We start from the raw sequence: 22,967 nt of genomic DNA, 5'->3' as shown, positions 1-22,967 counted from the left end.
GAGAGGCGACATACTGGGCTAGGTCATCCAAAGCCACAAATGACGTGGTTCTGCCCTGATGAAAATACACATTGTTGGCACCCAGATCCAAACATTATATACCAGCCTGATTTTCCTGAATCCATTAAGATGGATGTGGGGACAAATATCACATCTTCTGAGATAAGTAAATTATTAAAAGGTGGTTATAAGCTACATGCACTCACAGTTCATGGGCCTTCATTAACAAAGAACATCACAGGTGCTATTGCTACTCCTAGAGATGATGACCATGGTTTCAAGGAAAATACACCACAATCAACATCAACAATGTCCAAAAGATTGACCAAATGGAGGCATGTAATATCAAAGGAGGCCAAGAAGAGAATAGAAAGTGCAGAGACTATGCATGCAATTTTGGTTGAGGAAAGAACAATTGAGTCTGGACATCATTGTGTGTTTCAATTGGCAACAAGTGAGAGTGTCCAAATCTATGATGTGCACATCAAAACTGAGCCCATGTGTATCACGGGAGTGAGATTTTTCAGAATATTTTATCAGGGGAGTGAATGCAATTAATTATATATGTGATGCATGATTCATGTGTGAAGCATGGTTATGGATGATTTCCATTTGTTATAATTATTTTTGTGAATGATTCCAAAGTAATTGTGATCTAACATTGTGGAATTATGTTGAGTATAGATCATGGATTCGAGACAACCAAGGTAGACATTGGTTTATTTTTTATGAAATGCTTTAAAAGCATTGGACTAAGGTTCAATTTTGTAAAAGCCCAATTTTGGAAAAGCTATGCCATTTATGGCTCCAAGGGCTAAATTTATTAATATGATTAAAATACCGAGTGTGGGAGTGGAGCCACACACTTCGGGGGAGAGATTGCACCCAGTCTTGTGTTCTTGATCTTTTATGTTGTTGATTCATGCTCTTTTGATTTATGCTATGATGTTATGGTTTATTTCTTTTATTATTTAATTTGTGGAATTTGGGGTTTTGGAGGAATGAGATTTTTGTTTGTTGCTTCCCTCTCCACACTCACAATCTCTCTGCTACAGCCCCTCATTAGAGCTAGATCTCTCAAGCTAAACAAATTGACTACCATTGCTTCCATGGTATAACAGCAGTGATTCAAGCTTGCACTTAAGTTGTTTGCAAATCCATGACATCTGTACAACACCATGGAACTGCCTGTTGAGTTACATATGGCATAACATGTTGCTTCATACAGCAGTAAATGCCATACATTTGCAGAGTCGATGCCGGTTTCTCTATTAGCATTGTCAGCTGCACACTAGCATTGTCATTCTGTATAGCAGCCCATCATCCTTTTCACACAACGGCCACACTGGATTCACAAAATGTCACATTTGAAAATTTGGACCAGTTCTCTCTTACAAGAATACTGTTTATGTGCATGATTTTGTGAGACCTTAGTTTCCAAGCATTGAAACTCTTATTTAGTTTGATTCTATTTTATTCCATTCCAAATACTGTTTATGTGCATGATTTTGTGAGACCTTAGTTTCCAAGCATTGAAACTCTTATTTAGTTTGATTCTATTTTATTCAAGCTTGCACTTAAGTTGTTTGCAAATCCATGACATCTGTACAACACCATGGAACTGCCTGTTGAGTTACATATGGCATAACATGTTGCTTCATACAGCAGTAAATGCCATACATTTGCAGAGTCGATGCCGGTTTCTCTATTAGCATTGTCAGCTGCACACTAGCATTGGCATTCTGTATAGCATCCCATCATCCTTTTCACACAACGGCCACACTGGATTCACAAAATGTCACATTTGAAAATTTGGACCAGTTCTCTCTTACAAGAATACTGTTTATGTGCATGATTTTGTGAGACCTTAGTTTCCAAGCATTGAAACTCTTATTTAGTTTGATTCTATTTTATTCCATTCCAAATACTTCCGCGTTTATCATGCTCTTTTAGTTCTTTATCATAGTACATACATTCATTAGACAGATTACACTTCTTTAGAGGTAGGAAGTGGCTCAAATGGGTTATTGCTCAATTCTTGTGTGGTAAGCGCAGGATTGTTTTTTTTTTTTTCATGCAGTATGTTAGGCCTGGTGCTCTTGGTGGGGCAAGAGCAACGTCAGGTGCACAGGGTCCAAACAGAGTCTCTCTATCCAAAGCTGGTAGGCGGAAGAGGTGACTGGAGTGGGGCTAGTCGGGGATTTCCTCCTCTACCTTCTTGGGGAAACAATGCATCTCGGGGCATACAATATGGTTTTGAGTATACTCTTCCACCAAACAAGTGAGTTATTATATCCGTTCTGAAGTCAAGAACATTAGGGGATTTTGTTGATGGCTCCTGTTAAGAGCATTTTATTCGTTAGTATTTTAAACAACATTAACGAGCATATATTTTCTCAGGGTTACTTGTCCAAATATGCATGTTTGTAAATTTCCTGTTCATCATCTTGTATTGTCTTCTTATTGGTATGCCTAGAAAAGGCAAAGTTTATATTTGTTTTTGTTTGGCTAACCATATTTATGAAAGTGGTTACAGGTGGTATATAGATATCAGATTCTGGTGTCACTGTTATGATATTCTGCTTGTTGTACATTTAGTTAGTGACCATATAACTTGCTTATAAGAGTTACTGTGCAGGACAGTGTATGATATTGATCTTGATACGTTAGATGAGAAGCCTTGGAGACATCCTAGTGTTGATGTCTCTGATTATTTCAACTTTGGATTCAATGAGAGCAGTTGGAAGGATTATTGCCAGCAGTTGGTATGCTTCAATCCCAAAGTTTAACATTCAGACATTCTCTTTTGGTGGTTCATCAGATGCCTCTTTAAAAGTAGGACAAGGGAAGCTTGCTATGCCATTTTTTGTAGTAATTCTTTCTTCCATACATCTTTTTTGTTGGGATTTTTCAGTGAAAGGTGGTGCTTGTGACTGTGAACTTCATTTTGTTGTTTGAAACTGTGGCCGTTAAAAAAGTCCTGTAGCTTAACTCTTATCTGAAGTTATGTGCAAGGTGGACAGATCTTAATTTTTAGACGCGATTTGAATGCTGGCTAGAGTTCATGATATTGCTTAACTGAATTATAGGCACAACTTCATCTGGAAAGCACCATGCAGAGCAAAATCAGGGTGTATGAAAGTGGGTGATCCGAAAAGGTTAGTATATGTGAAGCTCTTTAATTTACTGAGGCACTCTCTGATAGTTTTGACAACTGTTTGTTGAGACTTCCTGACTACCTTAAGCATTTGTTTGTTACCGATAATTAATGAAATGGATGATACTTTTTCTCTAGGAGTATGATCCAGACCTACCTCCAGAGTTGGTAGCAGCTCTGCAGGCATACGTGGAACATCTGGTGAAGGTGCACAACATCGTCAAATAGGAATGGTGGTCATGACTACAGCTGCTGCTGCTGCAGGAGGTGGCCAAGGTGTAGGGCGAGGACATTTATACCATGTATATCACCACTGAAGCTCATGTTCCTATACCTCCTTCAAAAGGCACTCTTTAACTATTTTTTGATGTAAGCTAGATCTCATATGATGTGTTATGGGTCACTATTTCAAATCTTGGTTACAGTCCAAAAGTTTTGTTTTAGGAGTCAATTTCAAGCTGGAGTTTTGTAGACTCCTTGTTGTGTTGACATATATGCAGTTTTTCCCTTAAATCTCAGCCAGTTTTCTTATCGCAGTTGATGTTGATGCCATGCAATATTTTTCAATTGCTGCATTTCCAAGTTAACGTGTCCGCAATCACTGACCACACTAGGGAAGCTTGACGTCAGGATTTACGTGACTGGTGTGCAAAAGTGAGAGTGCATTCACACCATGTTTGCCAAAACTAAACCTGCCTATGCTTGGTGGTGTCAGATGTTTTAAGGGTTTCATTGGATTTGGGAGGCTCAAGGCATGAAACTCTATTGAAACTTCTAAAATGCAAAGAAAGTCCAGTAGACTCTAGGTGAACTCTATGGAAATCCACCAAAAACACCACTGAAAACATAAGAAGCTCCGTGAAGCCTTTCTAAAACTCTTAGAAACTCCATTGAACTCTAGTGAAACTCTATCAAGATCCACTCAAACTTCATAAAGCTACGTTGATATTGTATGATCTCCATGAAGCTCCCCAGAAATAGGTGGAAGCTCGTCGAAACAACATGGAACTCCAATAAGCTCTGTGAAACTTCATGTAAACTCCAATAAGCTCTGTGAAACTTCATGTAAACTCCATGAAACTCTTTTGAAACCTAAGAAGCCCCATTGCAACTCCTACACCTTGAAACTCTTGTGAAAATCTATGACAACACCATGGAACTCCGATTCATGAAATTGCAATGCATTCTAAGAAACTCTTTCACACTTCGAAGTAACTCTATCAAACGCCTACTGACTTCCATCAAACTATCCTGAAACTCCCCTAGAACTCAAAATGGATAATATGTAACTCTTTCAAACAGTAGTGAAACTCCACTCAAACTAAAAGTCCTCTTTAAAGTCTTCCGAGTCTCCTTTGAAACTGTTAGAATTTAGGACGTCTAGTGGTTTCCTATCTGAGAGAGGGCCAATAGGTTGGCAAATAGTCTGCCGTTGGGGTGGCCAGATTTGGCCGGCCACCTTTGCGGCAGCAGACTGGGCCTTATAAAAAGGGGCCTATCACCAAGATCTAAATATCCACGAGTAATAATAAAGATTGACCAAGTTTGACTTTTAGTCAAAGGATTATTTTAATGGTCAAAGTTTGATTGATTTTGGTCAAGGATTTGACTTGGAAGTCAAGGATTTCACTTGGTCAACCCAAGATTAAAAGCACATTGACTTGGTTAAAGCATTGACTAAGTCAAAGAGACTCGACTCCAGTCAAGGAGAATGGGTTCCGACCCAAGGGGTTTGACAATAATAAACCAAAAATCTGGTGCTTGCTTCGGTTAGAAGGTTTGACTTTGGTCAAAGGGATTTGACCATAGTCAAAAGGGCTGACCTGGGCAACCAAGTATTTATATGTTGTGTGCACATGTGCGTTTCGGCCAAGAAGAATGGGTTTCAACCCAAGGTGGTTGATGTAGTCAGGGATTTCACTTGGTCAACCCAAGATTAAAAGCACATTGACTTGGTTAAAGCATTGACTAAGTCAAAGAGACTCGACTCCAGTCAAGGAATATGGGTTCCGACCCAAGGGGTTTGACAATAATAAACCAAAAATCTGGTGCTTGCTTCGGTTAGAAGGTTTGACTTTGGTCAAAAGGATTGTAGTTGAAGGGTTATTTCAGGGCTCCTTTCTTGTGTTTGTTGGTTGAATCAATTGCCGATCTGGTCGGCATGTTTCAAGAGGAGAAAAACTGAACGGAACCAATTATGCTCATTGAAAGTAGCGACTCAAGATTTGATTAATCCACAAAGGTCTTTGGGAACTTGTTCAGGGCTTTAAAAAGAAACTAGGGCGCCTCGAGAATCTGAAGAAATGGACCATGGATCAAGAGGACGAGTTCCAGGAGGAGCTTTAGGATTGGGAGGAACGAGATTCAAAAGCTCACTCAGTCTTGGTTCAGACAATTAGTGAAGAAGTCTCACATGTAGTTCATGCCTTGACCAATGTGTCAAAGGTGTGGTCCAAGCTAGAGGACCTTTATGCACGGGACTCTGTGATGAGGGTAGTTATACTTATGGGGAAGCTATTTAGACTTGAGTTTCTGAGTGGCAGTACCATGCAGCACTTTCCAATGAAGGAAAATATTATTCATGATGAGCTTTTGTTGATGGGAGTGGCTTTGATTTCTCTTCAGCTAGTGGCACTGTTATCCCTAAGCTCCCGCTTGGTTATGATATGGTCTCTCGCTGTCAGGCCACAAGTAATCAACTGGATTTTGATGACCTTAGTTCATTGTTACTTGAGGAGGAGTCCCTTCTGTTGTCAATTACTGCAGGCAGTAGTGCATTCCGTGGTAATGAGGCATATGTTGGAGTGCAGAAACCGAAGAAGAGTAGAATTAGGTGTTACAAGTGCGGGAAATGAAGACACTTGGCGAGAAATTGCAAGTTCAAGAGGAAGGATGTTGACTCGTCATTTGATTCCAAGCCAAGCAATATCGCATGTATTGCTTTGGCACTAGCTCTACTCTTCTAGGGCAGAGTCCCCCTCCCACGAGGTCACAACTAGAGAGGGCATGTGGGAGGATGGTTGATGGGTTGCTTCTGACCATTAGAGCTATGGACCAGTTGTGTTCGAGTTTGATGCTTTGTTGTGCCTCCGTCTATGCTGGGATGCCCTCCTCCATAGTCATGGGCGTCTGGGCCACCCAAGCTCAATCGCACGATCAATCAGTGTACCGCTGGTGTGGGCGGTATCCATGTCCTGCTGCTGCTGCTGTGGTCCATCTGGCGCAGTGATGGCTGGACTAAAGAAGTCTGTAATGTGCCTCTGAGTCTGGCTCTCTGTGCGCCTAAGCAGGCTATCTCTATATCTCCGCAGCTCAAGCAAGAACAATCCCAAACACCTCTGGTCCTTGTACCCCATGACTCTGGAAAGTGGTCCAAAACCCTCTCTGAATAAACAGTGGAAACGACCACGTATCTCATAGTATACAGTACAATGGCATATATAATGCAGCTCTGTCTCTGGCTCCCCATGGCATACTCGACATATCCTGGCCTTAGCTGTTATACCTCTATATTGGCCAATCTCAATCTCAAGCTGGTGTGAGGATGTGCGAATCTGACCAATAGCACATCGTACTGCATGAGACAAGTGTACATCCATGTAACTGGGTCTGATCACAAAACCATCTGCTGTGAGCTGAAGAAATGCTCTCTGTAGAAAGCCATCTTCGTGCCCAGCTTCTCAGTCGACTGTATCCATGTCCTCCTAATGTCCAGCTGAACTAAATCCTGACGGATGAGTCTGGTAATCTCTGTCCGTGTGAGAGTGAGAGAGGGTGCCTCCAGAGAATACTGGAAGGGAGGCAATCTGTCCATGCTAAAACAATGTGCCTGGAACCAAGATGTCATCTGTCCATACCAACAAGCCGTGTCTCCCTGTAAAGCTAACTGTCGGGAGGACTCAAGGGCGAGGCGTGCATATCTGTCTCGGGGGAGATCCCACAAGCCATGTATGTAGGAGACTGATCTCATAAGAGCCTCAATCACCAGAGGGGCAGCCGCCAGCTCTACTCGAATAATCTCATGAGGTACCAAGGCCTTGGCTCTAATAATCCAAGCAATCATAGATACCAAAGGCCTCTCCATACCTCTCCACCCGCCTGTGATGGCCCACTGAAGGTCCCCATATCTGCACTCCATAAAGCATAGCTGAGATGTCACTAGAGTGTCAAAAAGCCAAAGTTTCGTTCGAGGTTCTTGAAACTAAACCTGCAAACACATCCTCTCCAAACCACCCAGGGCTGCATGTGCTCTAGTCAATCTAGTCTCTGCTGCTCTCCTCATCGAAAACACTGGCCCACTGAATACTACCCCAAGATATGTATATGCATCTGTATACTCCACAATCTCCTGCCCATATGTAAATGTGGGAGCTGATTGCCTAACCCACTGTGGCGTGGTGTTAAACACCATAACCTTGGTTTTGCCAAGGTTGACAGACAATCCACTATCATGTGCAAACTCATGTAAAGCATCCAGATGACGCTGCATACCCTCAGGGGAGTCAGAGATCAACACAATATCATCAGCATATAACAATAGTGGGATCCATGTACCTGCTAGCTGGGCTCCTCTGTCCCCTAATCTCTCAATGTAGTCAGAAGCCTCATCCACATATATACCAAACAATGAAGGAGATAACGGGCAACCTTGCTTCACTCCTATAGTGGAGTCACGAGTGAACCAAAGTAGAGACCCCCTCTGGGGTGCGTACCTGTCCTGCAAACTGATCTATATAAAGCCATAATCTCCGATATGAGCTCTATGGGTACCCCCATCTCCTGTAATCGCCTCATCAATCTGGCTCTGGGCACTGTATCAAATGCTTTGCGGAAGTCCACAAAGCTACAATAAATCCGTCGCCCATGCGACCTGCCCTCCTCAATAATGGCCCGCAGAGTCAAGATGTGGTCAAGAGTAGAGAAACCTCTCCTGAACCCTGCCTGTCCCTCTGCTCGAATGCCCTCTCTCTGCCCATCTACTCAACTGCTGCTCAAGAATGGATGCATACAATCGTGGTAGTGTGTGACCAATCATAATAGTGCGATAATTCCCTAGCTCCATAGGGTCCCCTGACTTGAAGATAGGCACGATGGTGGACATACTCCAAGTCTCGGGTAAGCCTTCACACATAGCACGATTGAACATCACTGCTAGAAGCTCTGCCAGCATGTCTCTCGCATGGATAAAGTGCTCAGCGACCAATCCATCATGATCATATGCTCTCCCACTCTTCATCCTATCAATGGCCTTCCTTACCATCTCTGCGGTAAAGAAAGTACATGTCTGTGGGCATGGTGCTGGCGGGTCAGGAAAAGGTGTCTGTTCAGGAACTGTATATAGAGATGCTGCATAACTACCCCAGACCTCCGTAGAAGTGATGGCCAAAGCAGGGGAGGACTCATGAAACAAACGCCAAGCCTCCCTCGAATCCTGGCTCAAGAACAGCTAGTATAATTCCTGCTCTAGCTGAGCAAGGAAGGCCCGCTTCTTCCTTCGCACAAGGCGTCGGAAGGCAATACGTGACTGTCGGTGAGTAGTGACTCCCAAAGCAACCTCCCGCTGCAGTCGGGCTCTTGTCTCTCTGCACTCCTCATCATACCAGCTGTTCTGGGGCACACACCCAGAACGCTGTCTCTGTCCAGGCTGAGTATGTGGATATGCCTCTCTCGCTGCATCCTATAAAGTCTCTGTCAGTATATGGGTCAGCTCCTCCAAAGGTCTCCCTGGCTCCTCTGTGTACAGACGTCTATAAATCCCATCTCTATAGACAACATCAGTCTCTGAAGTAAAAGTATATCGAGTGTGATTTGCCCCTCGTGTCCTCTGAGCTGTGGTAAAGTGAAAAGAGATGGTCAATGTCAACAATGCATGATCCACTACTACCCCAATGGGCCGAGATCCAACTGTGAAGTCCTCAATGCATGAAACAAAGCTCGGCATAGCCATAACATAATCCACTGTGCTAGCACCATGTCTATGTGGAAAGCAAGTAAATCCAGCTGCTGACGGAAACCTCTGCAAGCCATTAAGTATGGCCAACCCATGTGCAGTCCCCATATCTACCAAATATCTCCCATACTCTGTGCACTCCACATCCTGTGAGCGTCTGTCTAATCCCATATGCAGAGTGTCCAGCTCTCTCAGCATCTCCTCTGAGGTATCATAAAAGGCTGTCTGGCGGTTGCCCGTCCGGGCATTAAAGTCCCCTAACAGGATGATGTCTCCATCCCTAGAGAACTCCCATATGTTATCATCTAGCACAGAGAAAGGAGACTAGGTGTTGCATATGTCGATGTACTAGGAGCAAAATAGCATATGGCAATATACAGGAATCTGCCTGTGTCGGCCCTCAGTCTCACCCACATATATCTGGCCTGATCATCTCTCCGAACGATGTGTAGAAGCGGTTGCAGGTGCAAGCTGTCTCCTTCTGTATCCTGTCACCTGTGGCATCATCTGACCAAGGGCCTGGTGAGTCTCCAAGTAGAAGACTATATCTCTATCTCTAAAGCTGTCCTCAAAGGCACCTACATCAAGTTTGAGGGATCCATTGCAGTTCCAGGCTGCCAGGTTTAATTTGGTCTCATAGGTCTCGCACCGTCATGTAGAGCGTCGCTCCACGATGACCACCCTCCCTTGTCTATAAAATGCTATCTTTCCCTTTTCTCTTGCCGCCCTAATCTCTGGTATGACTTCCTTCATATGTGCAAGCTGTGAAAGAGTAAGATCGTCACCAAGAAAAATGCCTGTATTCTTTAAAGTGGGTCGCCTCTTCAAGAACTTCTTCTTCGCCTCAATAGAGGGGAAGCGAAGTATGAGAGCTCTTTCCTTTGATGTTTCCCCGTTGCCTCCGCTTTTTTTGCCCACTCTCCAGGCTTTTGCATGTGCCGGACTGTCAATCCCCATCAACACCATAAGCTCTTTCACCTCCTCTTCAACTTTATCCCCGTCTTTAAGGCCGGTAATCCTCACATGCAAAGCACGTGTACGTCTTCGTTGTTCCTCTTCCAAAGTCATGTTAATGATTGTAGGTGTAGGGATTGTTATCTCCTTACCTTTACCCTTCTTGGCGACCTCTATCCACTTCTCCGCTTCATCCATCTTCCTTTGAGTCTTGGTGATGACTTCCACCCATGAGGAAGTCTTTGCTTCGTGTTGCTTCTCTTCTTCCTTAATTGCCCGTACTTGTTCCTTGATAACCTTGAGCTCTTCTATCATGGATGGCTGAATTTCATCTTCTTCAAGTCCACCATTTGCCTTAGCCTCTGCAAGCTCCCTCTGAAGAGCTGAAATTACGCCTTTGAGCGTGTTGACGTCCCCGTGAAGGTCTTTGAGTTCTGCTATGAGGTCCTCCTTCTCCTCTTTCCACCGCTTACCCTCATTGAATACCATTTGGAGAAAGTTGGCTTTCTCCTTCCACCATCGCTCCATCTCCTTTTCCACATTTGTTATCCTCTTGTTTGTGACCATAAAGGTCGCCTTCGTCGGGTTGCGCAAGGGGGAAGCCATGGAAGAAGTGAGAGAGAGTTATGTTGCTGCCTTGGGGGCCTGAGCAAGGGTGGGTGGGAAAAGCGTGGGTGAGGGAAAAGCGTGCGCAGCGAAGAGAGAGAGAGAGGGCGAGAGTGAAGCGACGGGCACAGGGCAGAGGAGAGAGGCGAACAGTGAGAGAGGGGGCGGCGGAAGCGAACAGAAGGCGCAGTGGGCGGCGAAGAGAGAGAGAGCAGTGAACAACGACGGTAGCGAACAGAGAACAGCGGGGAGAAGGCGGCGACAGTAGCGAACAAGGGCGGCCCAGGGAGAAGGCGGCGGCGAGCAGAGAGAGCCCAGGGAGAAGGCGACGGCGAGAGAGAGAGAGAGAGAGAGAGAGAGAGAGAGAGATTAACGTCTACGAGAGGCCAAAGTCGGCCTATGAGACAAAAAATAATACAACTGTGTTCTTCCGGTCATCGGAAGAAAAGAAAGAAAAGAAAAAGTGTGCATGTGTCTGGATACAACTGTGAGTCATCATGGATCGGTGGAGCCCATATACAAACAATATAAGGGGGGGTGGGGATGTGGATGGAGTGCTAAGGCAAGATGCATCTCTATATGCTGAAGGGGTAGTACAAGCATGCTATGCAGATCTATGTCTAACTCCATCCAGGGCCATAAGAGGGATATAAGATATCATACATCGCCGATGCTGAGGCTGTGAATGGCGTGAACATGTACCCTGAGTCTGAATGAAAGCGAGCTAGCCTCTCCTGTGTCTCCATCTGGTGTCTCATTCGGATAGCTGCTATCTCTCGGTGACGGAGTCGGGATGCTCTATGTCCAGTCTGTCTAGGTCTCCTCCTGGCTCTCAATTCCTCTGTTCTCTGTGCGGTCACCCCACGTGGTACATCAACTAGCACTGGTATAGCTCTCTGGAAGAAATCTGTGAGCTGGGACTGTCTCCATAGTCACAGGGGACGGCGGGGACGGAGCCTAGGAACGCTGGGACGCCGAAACGGGACGGCGGAGGGACGGGGACGGACGAACGTCCCCCCGACGGGCGTTTCAAACAGGGGACGGCGCAGGGGACGGGGGAGGGCTGTCGGGGACGGCCTGTGCGGGGGACGACAGAGAGCCGTTGCGCCTGTCGTTGCTCCTGCCGTTTTTGGCCGTTGCGCCTGCCTGCCCGTTTCTAGCCATTTATGGCTGTTACTTCTTGTTGCTATTTTTCTTGAATGATTTTGTGCATAATAGGATGTTTTGCTGCCGACCATTGAAAAAATCATCACGATTTTGAGTTCGTTTCAAGCTTCGGGGGCGCTGCCCCCGAACTCCCCTTGGATCCCCCCGGCGGCAGAAATTTAGAGAGAGTAGTGTAAGAACATGCTATCTATATATGGTGCTGTCTCAAACACATTGCATAGACTGTCTCTCTAGCGGCTAGCCTCTAGTCTTCAGCACTTTTTTTGTCATTGACTCATTTGAGTCCGTCCATGTAAATTTGTGCTCATTTTGATGTACTTCCAAAGTAGAATAAGTGTAGAGTAGAAAAATTAAAATAAAAAGTATTTTTTGAGTGCCGTTCCCTCCCCCGTCCCCGTTCCCTACTTATGGCCGTCCCCCGTCCCGTCCCCGTCCCCGTCCCCGTCCCCCGTCACCGTCCCTTGTGACTATGACTGTCTCCCACCCCTAGTGGGAGCAGGTGTCTGGAGGAGTCTCTCTCGAGAACTATGAAGCTCTAGTAGTAGTCTGCCAAGCTGTCGCTGGTCCGAGGCCTCCATCAACTGATGTAGTGAAGAGTGCTCCTCAAACAATCCTGCATATCTATCTCTGATCCCCTGGTGGGCTCTACATCTACATACAAAGTGATCCTCTGTCTCCACCTCCTCGCCGCACAATCTGCATATCCGCTCAGCTCTGGGAACCCGTGCCACTCTCCCAGCCTCTATCTCTAGCTGATGTGATGAGACTCGTAGCTGTCCAATAGCAACGCGAGAGCTGTGTGGCATGTATACATCCATGTACCGTGGTCGATGTATAAACCCATCTCCTGAGATGCTCATAAAGTGGTCTCTGTAATACAGCATCTTCGGTGGTAGTGGGCTCTCTGGTGCTGTCCATGTCTCCTATATGTAGTGCTGCCATATGTCCTGTCTCATCACTCTGTTCCTCTCATTGAGAGAGAGGTAACCCCGTGGAGCAGACTGATCATACTGAAAAGGTGGCAACCGCTCAATGTCTATCCCATGATGTGAGAACCACTGTAGCATCTGTGCATACCAAGATCCAGTGTGTCCAGCCTCGGCCAGCTGTCTGGATGCCTCAAAAGCTCGGCAGGATAATCTCCCCGTGGGCATCTCCCTCATCCTGTATATAAAGGAGATCGTCTCGAACAATGCCTCCACTGCCATAGGTGGTGCAGCAAACTCAGCTCGAACAATGTCGTGCGGGACGGATGGTTTGCTGCGTATCATCCTCGAGAGCATCAAGATCTGTGGTCTCTCCAGCTGTACCCATGTGGAGGCTGCAAGCCCTGGTGCCCAAACCACTGCTGCATACATCAAGGCTGGTGTCACTAATGTATCAAAGAGCCACCCCTTCGTGCGGGGTTCTTGAAAATGTGCCTGATGACACTGACGCTCAAGGCCAGCAAGAGCTGCATACCCCCGGGTCACTCAGTCTCGGACTGCCTGAGCCATGGAGAAGCGTCCAGCTGAGCTAGTAAATGTGATGCCAAGGTAAACATAAGAGCTCACCACCTCGACCCGCCCTCCTACTAATGTGAGAGTAGTGTGGCTCCTGACTGCGGGTGAAGTGTGGAAGATCATAACCTTGGTTTTCCCAAGGTTCACTGTGAGCCCGTGTTGTGCGCAGAAGTCATCAAGAGCCACAAGGTGTCTTTGAAGCCCAACCTGCGTGTCGGATACCAAGACGATGTCATCAGCATAAAGCATAACATGGACAGTAATACTTGATAGCTCAATCCCAGAGCCTCCTCCCTGTGTGATGTAATCGACCACCTCATCAATATAGAGCCCAAAGAGCGTGGGGGAGAGCGGGCACCCCTGCTTCACACCAATGGTGCTAGCAACTGTGTCGGACAAGCCTCCTGGGCATCGGACTCTCCCAAAGACCTGCCCATATAGCCTGTATATGCCCCACATCATGTCTGAAGGTATGCCTATTGTCTGTAGTCGCCGAAAGAGGCGCTCTCTGGGCACAGTATCAAATGCCTTGCGGAAATCCACAAAGCAACAATAGAGCCGTTGCCTCCGTGCCTTGGCCTGATCAATCAGGCACCTCAATGTAAAAATGTGGTCGATGGTCGAGAAGGCTCGACGGAAGCCTGCGTGGCCTGTTGCTCTCAATCCCCCAACCTCTGCATGAGTGCTCAGCTCTGCCTCCAAAACTGCCCCGTATAGTTTGGCCAATATATGGCCAATCATGATGGTCCTGTAGTTCCCGGGGTCTAGTACATCTCCCGCTTTATGCATCGGCACAAATGTGTGCATCGTCCACTCAGCCGGAAACCCCTCTGACAGAGCTCTGTTGAAGAGATGAGAAAGAAATGGTGCCAATGTATCAATAGCATAGATGAGATGCTCTCCCTTTAATCCTATAAGATCTGTCGCCCGTCCATGTTGGAGTCGGCATATGGCCCTCCTAACCATAGGTGGGGTGAAGAAGGTGGAGACTATGGAGCATGGCTCTGTGGACTGTGGTATAGGGGGCTGTGCAGGCACATCATAAAGTCTCTCTGCATATGTCTGCTAGGTCTGAGGATCGGCAATAGGTGTGGGAGAATGGGGCTCTCTGAGTCTCCTCCAAGCAGCAGCAGCATCTGGCTCATGAGCATGTGATATGTGTCCCAGTACTGAGTCTCCTCATAAGCTCGCCGCTTACGGCGGGTGAGAGTATGCATCCTCCTGCCTGCCTGCCTCTGGGTGATCTCCCCGCGAGCCCTCTGCACTCGGAGACTGCGGTTAAGGTTTCTGCACTCATCATCATACCATCGGTTCTGGGGCATGCTCCCAAATGTAGGTGGCCGTCCTGTCTGTATATGTGGTATGGGAAACTCCTCGCGGCTACGGAGTGCAGTACATGTGAGAGCTGGGAGGTGAGCATGGCCATGGGTGCCAATGGATCTAAGGCAAATAGCTGATCATGAACATGATAGTCGTACACCTCGGCTAGGTCCTGAGTGAAGTGAAAAATAGTGCGTGGTGGCTGTATGATGGGTGGGTGGGTCTCCAATAAGCTCCTGAAAGTGAGGGATAGGTATGTATGATCCGCCCCAATGGGGCATGGTGATACGGTGAAGTGAGACACCATATCTGCTGCCTCCCGGGATCCCATCACATAATCCACTGTACTACTGCCGCCTCCCACTGGAAAGCAAGTCAACCCACCTGAATCTGGCCACTGAGTCATCCCGTTATAAATAACGAGATGGTGTCGGGCCCCAAGCTCCAACAAATGTTGCCCATATCCAGTGCTGTCAGCTCCTCCATCAGCGGAGATCCGAGTGGTCCCTGTATCCTCTGTAGCTAGCGGCTCTAGTCTCAAGGGATCCTCAAAGTCATAGATCTCGCACTGTCTGCTCTGAGTCCATGCATTGAAGTCCCCCATCAAGAAGACTTCTCCCAGTGTCGAATAGTGTAAGATCTCCTCAGATAAGACAGAGTATGGAGACTCACTAGCCTCTCCTCCACCCGGCTCCTCGGTGGTGGCAAACCGTGACCCCTTCGGAGGAAAGTAGCAAAGGGCGATATAAATCCATCTGGTCTCCGAGAGGCGTAAGCTAATCCACATGTATCTCGCCTCCGAGTCTCGTGCTACGACTCGAACATGCTCATGTAACCCATGTCTGAAAAGCACTGCAATACCTCCTGAACCTCGGGAGGTGGCTTGTCTCATCCCCTGTCGGTGAGCTGACTCCCACTGATAACCCTCAACCCGTGGTAAGCCCCTCTCCGGGCTCTCATGTGTCTCTGTCATCAAAAACCGGCTGCTATATCTGCTGTACAACTGTCGTATGGACAGCACAAGAAAGAACCCCGCTGGCCAGCACTCAGCCACCCACTGCAGGGTACGACCAACTCAAGGGAAGACAGAAAAGTCTGCTGCCCTGCTGAAGATAATAGAGAGAGAGAGAGAGAGAGAGAGAGTTTATTAAAGTCTTCGGGAGACCGTGAAGGTCTATGAGACTAAAGATAACTGGTACAACGGGCATAACGGTGGCGGTCTCAACATGGGCCGGCCCAACCGTATCTACCAAAAAATTTATGAAGGACGGTGTGTCTAGTCCTGATACAAAAATGTGTCTATCTCCAGATGATACAAAAAATGGCACAAAAGAGAGAGAGTGAGAGAGAGAGAGGCCCTCATGGGGCTATGCGACAAAATACACATCCAAAAGGGAATGTCTCATACAAGCCACAAGGGGCTAAAACAAAAAAAGAAAGAGGCAAGGGCAAGATAAGCCCAAGCTGAATACTATAAAAATAGTTAATCTAAAGTACTAGTTACTGCATGGTAGTGTACATCAAGGGATCCAACATACATAGAGAAACTGGTGCCTCTAGTATAGTGGCTCTATGGGATGTGAGGATCTCATGAATCTGTAGCTGGCGGGAGGTGGTACGTCTCGGTGGTGGGCGAGGCCTGCGTGCTCGTACCCGATCAGCCATATCAAGGTTGACTCCTTGGGTAGGGCAAGTCCCACTAAGGAGAGCAGTGATGGGAGAACCGTGATCGTGCGTGCTCGAGTGTGTCTGCGTGGGGTCCGAAGTTGCCACCTGCCTCTTATCCGGTCGTCATGGTGGTCCACTAGCTCCTCATCTACCATCTTGCTATATCCTGGAGCCTCCTTAGATATGAAGAAATCTGTGATGTGCCTCTGTCTCTAGTCAGTTGTCGGTGTAGCACTCTGTCTGCGATTGTCTGATCTGTCGAAGAAGACTGTCCCTGTGGTGTCGCATCTCTAGTAGGTATAAGCCAATGCAGATCTGATCATAATAGTGAAGGAGCCGTGTAAGTGGACCAAGACCGTATCCCTCTAAGAAGAGGCAATGGTAGCATCCTCTGGTCTCATAATAGACTGGGCATTGACACAAAAAGTGCTCCTCTGTCTCAATCTCTCCTGTGGTACAGAGCCTGCATGTCCATCTCTCTCTGGGTATACCAACTACTCTGCTTGTCTCAATCTCCAGCTGATGTGAAGAGACTCAGATCCTTAGTGCATGTGAAACTCCTCTGTCCTCTAGGTACCGGGGTCGGATGATGAAACCGTCTGCTGATATTCTCAAAAAGTGATCATGATAGAATTGGGACTTTCTGGAGAGAGAGAGAGAGAGAGAGAGAGAGAGAGAGAGAGAGAGAGAGAGAATTTTTAACATCATAGGAACAATCCCAAGAGACCACAATGATCTATCCAATGGGAGGATTTGAACACAGGACGTGCCAAATTTGGCTTCCATGAACAAATTGGGCTAACCAATCTACCACAGTTGAGAGAGAGAGAGAGAGAGTAGAGTAGAGTTTATTATCGTCCTCGGGGGGCCAAAAGATGACCCATGGGACCAATAACAATCAGAAGGACAAAAGTCTCCTCCGGTGTGGAGGGAGGCTCCACCCAATTTATCCAAGACATCATCAATGCGAGGAATGGGGAACCTATTCTTGATGGTCATCTTGTTCAGAGCACGATAATCCACGCACATCTTGAACGAACCATCCTTTTTCTGCACTAGAAGTACAGGTGAACAAAATGGTGAGGAGCTGGGCTGAATCAACCCTTTGGACATCAAGTCCTGTACTTGATTCATGATCTCCTCCCTCTGAGTAGCACTGACCCTGTAAGGTGGTCTGTTTGGTGGCTCACTCCCTGGCACTAGATCTATCATATGATCCTCTGGCCTCTCTGGGGGTAGCTGTTCTGGTAGTGCCTCAAAGAAACAATCTTTAAATTTATTCAAAAACTGAAAATTATTTTCATCTTGTACACTAAAATCAGCAAATACATCTGAGATTCTGTCTCTGACAAAAACCATGTACGCAGAAATTGCTGATTTTATTTCCTTGCCAAAAGACTTATCAGATACAATGGGAATAGTCTCCCCTCTGCTTTTAGCAACTATCCTCTGTAATTTACCCTTATGTACAAACTGAAACACTCTATCTGGAAAACTCAGCTGTACACTGTGGCGGTGAAACCATGGAATTCCAAGCACTACATCATGGTGCTTCAACGGTGACACAAAGAAATCCTCTTGATCTACGTAACTTTCCAATGAGTGGGGTAACTGGCACTGGGTCTCCATGGAACATCTGATCAGCATCCAAGGCCGTGCCTAATTCTTCCACCTTGATCCCAAGTCATATGGCCAAGTCTTCTGAAATAAAATTATCTGAAGCCCCTTGGTCAAAGAAGATCAATGCTGGCTGGTCATGAATTTTTCCCCAAGCCAATCACATCTCCCTTTCTTCTGGATCCTGGCTGCGTCCCAAAACATCGGGGATTCCTGCAGCTCTAGGCCTAGGTGGCTCTTGTTTTTCTGCCTCTTTCACCTTCGAAGTCGAAGGCCTTTCTGGGCACCTGGCAGCCACATGTCCTTCCCCACATCGGAAGCATTTGCCCTCTTTCCTGAATACTGCAATCTGCTCAGGAGTAAACTTGGATTTAATCCTAAATCCTCTGGGCAGTGGTGGTTTTCCCCTCGGCTTCTGAGGCTGAAACCCCTTTCTTGCCCCTCTAGGGAATTCTTTTCTTTCAGGGAATTCCCTTCTTTCTGGTCTGTAGGGTTCAGGCTTCCTTCTCTGTGGCATTCCTGCTTGCAGTGACATTAATGTCGAGGGGTCTTGCATATACATCAAGCTGGCCACTGTGGCAGAATGCATTAAATTCTGAATACCCTTTATACGTTGGGGATTCACCTGGGTCTGAATTTTTGGGGTCAGACCGGCCATATACCTTTCCATCTGTGTCTTTCGGGAAATCTTCCTGAAAGGCAAGACTTGCAGGTAGTAGTCCCAAAACCGTTGATTGTAATCGTCAACTGACTCTCCTGCTTCCATATGCAAGCTGTCCCAAGCATTCATGACATGGCTTTTAAATTCCTTAGGCAGGAACTGCTTGAAAAAGGCCTTCTTGACCCCTTCCAATGCTTTGGTGCTGTGCCATCTTGAGTTTGGGCTTCCCACCAAGCACTGGCTATTCCTGTTAGATGCAGACTAACCATTCTTAACTCAGAAGATTCCAGGAAGTTCTCACTTCGAAATGCTGCATCAAACTGTCTGACAAATTGTACCGCCTTCTCGGCTTGCCCATATCTGCCATTAAAGGTGATAAATATAACAGATTTACCGCCTTCTTTAAATTCCCTTGCCTTGTCAGACTTTTTCTTCTTTGCTGTCTTTCCCCTTCTTGATTTCTCCTGGGAGGTATCAGAAGAAGAAGACGCGGAACTGGATGTAGAGGATGAAGAGGAACTAGAGGCTTCTTGACGATGCTTCCTCTTACTAGTCCTGGAACGGGACCTTCCCTTCCTCTGGCTTCTAGCCTCTGGCTGTATGTCCGCTTGCACGGGGGCCTTGGCACATCATAGGCCGTTTCTGAAGTTTCTCCCTGAACAAACAAGTGCTGCAGTCTAGGATCTCTTTTAAATGATTCCATCTGTTGCATCATGTTGTTTGTTCCAAACCCATAGACATCTGCGGGTTCATCTCTCGTGCAGCAGGAGCACCTTGGCCTCGTGTCTGACTGCTCTGACCTTCGTCAGCCATCTTTGTACAAGTCAGAACGGTATTTTCTTACAGTGACAAGATATCCAAGTTCACCATGTTCTTCCCCAAACTTCCTTGCAGTTGCACAGTAAAGTCTAACAAAATACAACTGTATGTCAATTATTCACTTCATAGGCATTTCTGGGGCATCGATTAATCATCGACCTGTTCTCATTTTTTTAAAAGCTACAGTACGCTTTATTCTATCTTCTTAGGGTTGTGTTTGTTAGGTTAGAGAGTATTCTATGTTGGAAAACTAGGCTTTTCTAGCTGCATGTGAATCATGGTCTTTTGCTCAACTTGTTGCAAGTGTGATATTCGGCAACTTTGTGGATCGTTGTCTCTTTCTTTGTATTAACGTGCTTTTTTTCCAGCTTTTCTTCCTGTGATAAAACTGTAGATCTACATCCCTCCTCCCCCTTCTGCCAAAAAGAAACTTCTTCTGAGTAGAAGGGAGTTGTATTTTGCAGGCTCTTAGCAGTCAATCATTAAATACGATAGACGTCCGATGGGAACAAGCTGAACCAGTCGGTGGTAATGGAGAAGTAAGCTTGGAAATCTGCAGGTCACAAGGGAATGCTTTTGAGGCTCGATGTCTTACTGCTAAAGAGAGCCCTCATGTGAGTCACAGTGGGTTGTCACAAGATGAGCACCACCAAAGAGGCCGCTCAAAACTAGAACGCTGGGCCAGCCAAAAGGGAATCGATGATGATGCTTCCCGGGTTATGGCATATAACAAGAAGCTTACAAAGAAAGGCAGACAGCGTGGTAAACATTACAAAACTTCTAGCAGACAGTCTCAAGAGATTGTGCCGGGCAGCAGTGATAGGCAAATTTTCAGCCAAATTGATCACTCAGTACCTGAAGCTAAAAAAGGAACAGAGTGTGACCTTAGAAGGCATATGCTTGAAGGAGTGGGTGGAAATGAACTATGTAGGAATTGGAAAGACAAGGGAGCAGTTAAAGAAGAAGATGTAGCTGTTATAAATCCTGATGACAGTGGTCTGAATGCACATGTCCAGCAACCTCTGAAGATGCAGCAGCTGGAGTTGGCAGCCAAGTTGGAAAAGCGTGAAGAGCATTTCAAACTGCCAATGACAGAAGAGATCAGCAAGAAGGCTGACACTTAACAACCATCATCCCCCTGATCCAACAGAAGTGACACCTGAGCGACCAGCGAGAAAATGTAGATGGGGTAGTAGTTGAAGCTAAAATAACTTTTTAGCTGCAATCTGAGGTGCTTTGAACTTGTGAGGGCAACTTGCAAAGGCACCCATCCCTAGCGCTGGTGGTATTTCATCCATTTTAACCCCATGGCATGACATCTCGAGAGAAACTTCTCATTGTAAACAGGCTTGGGCATTGTTTGGTATGATGCATTTAGCATCTTCCCATACACATTAAATGCCTTAAGTAATGATGGTGATTAAGAATGTATTGTCCCGACTTTTATGGATTAGGACTGTTGCGTGACAGCTTCTTGCCAGCAGGCCCATCACATAGGGAACATGGTAGCTGTGATGCTTCTCTCTCTAGAAACATTACTGTTCAGCTGTTGGCTATGACATTGATTGAAAAACTGGAAGCAAAACTGGAAGCATCTATGGGGTAGAACTAGTGCTCCCATTCTGTTGCATCACTTGTAAAAATACACACAAATAGTAAGGACACGAGTCTCCATACATATTATTCATTAGTTGATTCTTTCCAGGAAAGTATGAATGTACAATGCTTGAGGCTATTTTGCTTTACGTTCGTGTGGCAAAGCAGGTTTCTGCTTGTCATCTGAGAAACAGGTCAAGATTTCCGTTGTAGTTCATACTTTTACCAGCTGTAGTAATTTTGAATAATGACACTGAAAATGGCATACTAAAACAATGAGTTGGTCTGTCGCATTTTAATGGCTCACTTAAAAATGAAATGGAGATTCACTTGATGCATATCTGCGCTTGCAAGAATATCTTGCATTACCTCAGGCTACACTTCGGGTTTCAAAGGTTGAGTTGAGATTATTTGTTTGTCTACTGACATGAAAGTGTGTACGCTTGACTTGTGCTTTCTCACACCTGTTTACTGCCGGTTCATACCACGAGAAGTCAAATCTGCATAAAAGTTATAACACGGAATTTGGTTCATACTCCTGAGAGTGAGCGTAGTCTGGATGTTTGTTTTGTTATTCAGTTATGCTTGAATTCTACAAGTATGGTTTCAGTATATTAAGAGTTGAGTTTGAAGTTGAGCATCAAGGTTCATGATCATCACGCACTGTAAGATTTTCCTTCTCTAGAAGGGTGGAAAAAACAATCCATAAAATTGTAGATCCAATCATATGGTTCATGTCATCTACAGAGTATTGGTGTTGATTTATGTTATTTTGCTATAATGAATTCCTTGTAATTGTTACTTATACATTACAAAGCAGACCGGAAGAGGCTCCAATCATTTCCTTAATGGCTTTATATTGCAATCATCTTATTTTGTGCACATTTCTCAGTTTGCATTGATTTCTTAATGTAATATACCAGTGTCAGGTTGTACCCTTAAATGTTTGCTTATGCAAGGCTTGGCAATTTTGTTGGTGGTGGTTGGAGCTGAAAGACAATCAAGAGGATGCAAGAAAGCTGGAAAGCACATGGAGAGCAGAAACGTACATGAGTGGATCTCATGGAATGGAATGGGTGACAAATAGTAACTCTTGATGCAAAGGATTGGGTTGTGCTTACTAAGCACACCATGCAGGTCACCTACTATTGTGCCTACTAAGCACAAAATGACACAAGGGAAAAAGCCTCCACTTGCTGGAGTAAAAACTGCCCTCACCTACACATTAGTGGCCTACACCTAATGTGTCACCCTACACTCCCAGCATATAATGCTAACAAACCCCACTAGAGTGGAGTGGTGACAATGTACAAGGTGCTGTGTGACATCAATCAGCGAAAGGAAGTAAGTTCAAAAGCTTCTAAAAGCCTTTGAACTTCTCGCAAGACAATGCCTTGGTGAATATATCTGCCACATTGTCATGTGTAGGTATATAGATCATGCTGGTCTCTTCTGCGGACAATCTTTCTCTTGACATAAAGATAATGAACCTTAATATGCTTTGTGCGAGCATGAGAGATGGGAATTTTTGAAATTGTCTATGAAAATAGAGGTAGCAAACGGCTGTCCCGTACCCAAATAAACAAATAATCTTCTGAGCCAAGCACACTCAACAGAAGTTGTGAAAGATGCCGTGTACTCAGCTTCACAATTGGAAGTGGCCATTGACGGTTGCTTCTTATTGAACCAGGATATGCATGACTAACCAAAGTAGAAGCAAAAACATGAAGTGGACACTCGTGTGTCACAACATCTTGCCTAATCTGAGTCACAGAAGTCGTGCAGCTGTGGATCAGCCCCCCACAAACCAAGGTACAAAGTACCTTGCAAATAGTGGAACACCCACTTAACAGTTTGCCAATGCTTGCTTTGGGCAATGCATGAATCTCAATAAAGAGATCCCAAACTGAATCCGGCCGTGTATTGCACAAATAGATCATGCAGCCAACG

At 45.8% G+C, this 22,967-nt stretch overlaps 1 protein-coding gene across 1 annotated transcript; it reads left to right on the top strand.

Annotated features, from left to right (window-relative positions):
- The first annotated feature begins 1,868 nt into the window (after positions 1-1,868).
- On the top strand, positions 1,869-21,291 carry LOC147625472 (uncharacterized). Its single transcript, XM_086818820.1, has 5 exons — positions 1,869-2,281; positions 2,639-2,765; positions 3,090-3,158; positions 3,296-3,459; positions 19,886-21,291. The coding sequence occupies exons 4-5, from the start codon at positions 3,388-3,390 to the stop codon at positions 20,543-20,545; spliced, it is 732 nt and encodes a 243-aa protein (XP_086674946.1). The 5' UTR covers positions 1,869-2,281; positions 2,639-2,765; positions 3,090-3,158; positions 3,296-3,387; the 3' UTR covers positions 20,546-21,291.
- Positions 21,292-22,967: the final 1,676 nt, after the last annotated feature.

This window comes from Cibotium barometz, chromosome 24 (assembly GCF_041138505.1).
Source record: "Cibotium barometz isolate CiBa-2024 chromosome 24, ASM4113850v1, whole genome shotgun sequence".
Taxonomy (NCBI): Eukaryota; Viridiplantae; Streptophyta; class Polypodiopsida; order Cyatheales; family Cibotiaceae; genus Cibotium; species Cibotium barometz.
Note: the sequence above shows the minus strand (reverse complement) of the source record. Positions and strands in the feature narration are given on the sequence as shown.

Excerpts from the sequence above, each read along its gene's own strand:
- LOC147625472 (XM_086818820.1), top strand. The coding sequence starts at position 3,388 with ATGGTGGTCATGACTACAGCTGCTGCTGCTGCAGGAGGTGGCCAAGGT. Across the intron at positions 3,460-19,885 it reads GGCGAGGACATTTATACCAT|GCTCTTAGCAGTCAATCATT; the intron begins GTATATCACCAC and ends TGTATTTTGCAG.